Source organism: Echinops telfairi, unplaced genomic scaffold, assembly GCF_000313985.2.
Source record: "Echinops telfairi isolate 266 unplaced genomic scaffold, ASM31398v2 ScPeMD7_7424;HRSCAF=8462, whole genome shotgun sequence".
In the NCBI taxonomy this organism is placed as follows: domain Eukaryota; kingdom Metazoa; phylum Chordata; class Mammalia; order Afrosoricida; family Tenrecidae; genus Echinops; species Echinops telfairi.
In genome coordinates this window covers 25134620-25137528 of record NW_022111324.1, presented here as the reverse complement: position 1 = coordinate 25137528, position 2909 = coordinate 25134620, and the positions used below count along the sequence as shown (strand labels likewise).

The 2909-nt window shown below is 53.6% G+C and overlaps 1 protein-coding gene across 1 annotated transcript in view; it reads right to left on the bottom strand.

Annotated features, from left to right (window-relative positions):
- LAMC2 (laminin subunit gamma 2) overlaps positions 1-2909 on the bottom strand; it is a 73832-nt gene that overhangs the window by 27034 nt on the left and 43889 nt on the right. Inside the window, exons 9-11 of the mRNA XM_004706788.2 lie at positions 1896-2114; positions 1124-1306; positions 190-435 (exon numbers count right to left, since the gene is read on the bottom strand). Coding sequence (XP_004706845.1) covers positions 190-435; positions 1124-1306; positions 1896-2114 — 648 coding nt within the window. The remainder of the gene's footprint in view (positions 1-189; positions 436-1123; positions 1307-1895; positions 2115-2909) is intronic.

Here is a 2909-nt window from a genome sequence, read left to right as displayed (position 1 = left end):
ACCAGCTGAGCCCATTCCAGCACCTCCTTCTCTGCCTTCCAGGGACCTGCTGCTGGGCGGAGCCTTCTAAGCAGGCTGTCAGAAAACCCGAAGCAGCAAAACCCTGTCAACGATGGTTGTCTGCAGGTGAGCAAGCTTATGTACACAGGCGCGCACACACACAAACGCACACCTGGAAGACAGTCCTACCTCGACATTTGTCCACTGGATTGGTGGCCAAAGGATCCCCAAAGTATCCGGCTTTGCACTGGTCACAGTAGAAGCCGGTGGTGTTGTGGATGCACTTCAGACACCTGCCTGTCAGCCGGTCACAGTTCCCAGAGGCACTGGGGTCCACATTGCCATTGCACTGGCAGGGCTGACAGGGCCTCACTGGGCCATGTTCCCCAAAGGGGTCCCCAAAGTATCCATCCGCACAGAGTTCACAGCGGGCACCTGGGAAGGAACCAAGGGCCAAGTCTAGGTTACCCACCTAGCAAGATGAGACCCAGAGGTTCAGAGTAGCAAGTTACTGGCTAAAACAGCTGGGAAGTCAGGATCCCCTCCCCCCACTCCAGGTGCATCGCTGGAGTCCCCATGCATGTGGTCTGAAATCTCGTCTTCCTCTGTTCATTATAACCCTCTGAAACAGCTTTCTCTCATCTGTCTCCACAACTGCTGTCAGCACGAGAGGACAGGGTAGACCCGCCCCCTGGGACAATACACCGTCGTCATCACTGGCATAGCCAGCCTCCTTTCTCCAGAGGCCCTTCTGATGGGCTCAAACTACAGACCCTGTGGCAGAGCAGCTCAGGGCATGACCCACACCACCCCCGGAGCTCCTTAAGGAACTCTAATTTCCTGCAGTCTTGGGGGTGGTGCCAATGGTCAAAGTGCTTGGGTTGCCAGTCAAAAGTCTGCAGGTTCAAGTCTGCCCAGAGGCACCTAAGGAGAAAGCCGCGGTGATCGGGTGCTTCTGATACATCCGTGAGTAGGATTCGCAGTGGAGAACGGGTCTACTCTGACACAAGTCAACTCTGCCGCACTGTGTGGGTGTGTGTGTTTAAAATGATAACCTCCTTGGCAAAGCTCCTGACATAAAAGCAGGGTGTCAGGATGGAAAGGAGCGGGCCCTTGGCCTTACCGGTGATGCCGAGGGGACAGTTATTGCACACCACCTCCTCCGTCTCGGGCATCACCGAGCAGCTGAACCCGTTGCGACAAGGGCAGGGCTTACAGCTGCGGGGGTCATGAGGGTCATTGTAGAAGCCAATGGGGCAGTCGGCACACTGGACGTCAGGATTCTCATCCCCCGAGTAGCAATCTCCTGGGAAGCAGAGGAAGAATGGAGAGGCGGCGCAATGAGCGGGGTCCCACACAGTGTTCCCTTTAGTACGGAGGCTGTGTAGGGTCAGGACTCACGAGCTGAAAAGCCTGCCTGTCTGAAGCCCTTTGCAAAGATCACACGGTATGCCCCGTTGCTCTGGTATCAAGGGCATGATGACCCTGAGCCCCAGCCTCGCCCTCCCCTACTAAGTGCACACACACTTCCTTTTCCATCCTAACTTCACACTGCCCGACTTCAGGGCTACCCCCACCTGTCCACACATTCACTGAGGCCTTTGATCTCCCCAGACAATTCCTGCAACCTGACACCAGCCCTCCTGCCCCCAGCACTGAACCAAGACAACCATTTCCTGAAACCCAGCACCTGTCTCACACCCTCGAGCCATTCCCACATTGAAAAGGCCTAGTGCACCAATGTCCTGTGCCCATCGTCCCCACTCCAGCCCTGCTTCCCTTAATCCGTTTCCATCTCTGAAATGAGTTTGGGTTCTCTTTCTCCTGGAGACTCCCCATCACCTGCCCCCCCCCGCACCCCCAGGCCATCTGATCCAGGCAACATTTCCACCCACCTGTGTCTGGATCGCAGGCTCCTCCTCCTTGGCAGTTGCATGGAATACAGGCTCCAAAAGGTCCCAGCCTCGCTGAATCTCTTTTGTATCCAGAAGCACAATCCTGGCAGAACTGGCCCTTGTACCCAACGGGACACAGGCAGTTTTCAACCCAAGGTGCTGGAGCTCCGGAGACAGGGCGGGCTGAAACCAGGGTCACGTTGTCAATGTAGCCAGTACCTGAGACAAAGGGCAGACGAGAAGTAACACACGGGGAACGGTCTACAGCAGTGGTTCTCAACCTTCCTAATGCCGCGACCCTTTCCTACAGTTCCTCGGGTTTTGGTGACCCCCCGAGCCACAAAATTATTTTCATTGCTACTTCCTAACTGTAATTTTGCTACTGTTATGAATTGGGTGACCCCCGTGAAAGGGTTGTTCGACATCCCCCAAAAAAGGTTGAGAACTGCTGGGATTTTGTTTTTTTTAACTACCCATCAAAGTTAGGTGGTATTCCCTTGTCATTGCCACACGGACAGCTACAGGGGTCAGGACAACACATTAAAATACTGGCTCCATCCTCAGCAGATGTGTGCCTCCGGCAAACCCCATAGCTCTCCAGTGCGGTTTCCTCCCTGTAGAAGAGCCAACGGTGGTGCCTGCAGTTGATAGCACTACGATTGTTATGGTATTCATTTGTACTTTTGCTATCTAAGATTTTGTGAAAACCAGTAGGGTAATGAATGTATTACTATGTCCTGCAGTAACAGAGTTCAATAAAGAAAACACAAACAAGCAAACAATAAAATATTTGCAGTCAAGTAGATTCCAGGTCATGGCAACCCCGTGTGTGTCAGAGGAGAACTGTGCTCTGTCGGGGACTCAGTGGCTGGTTTTTCAGGAGTCAATTGCAGGCCTTTCATTTGCGGTGCCACCGGGTGCACTCGGAAGCTGGGCACATTGTGGGCATCACCCAGGGACTCCATGTTTCAAGTAGATCAGTTATCTACTTCCTGTATTGGTCTCTCCAAAAGC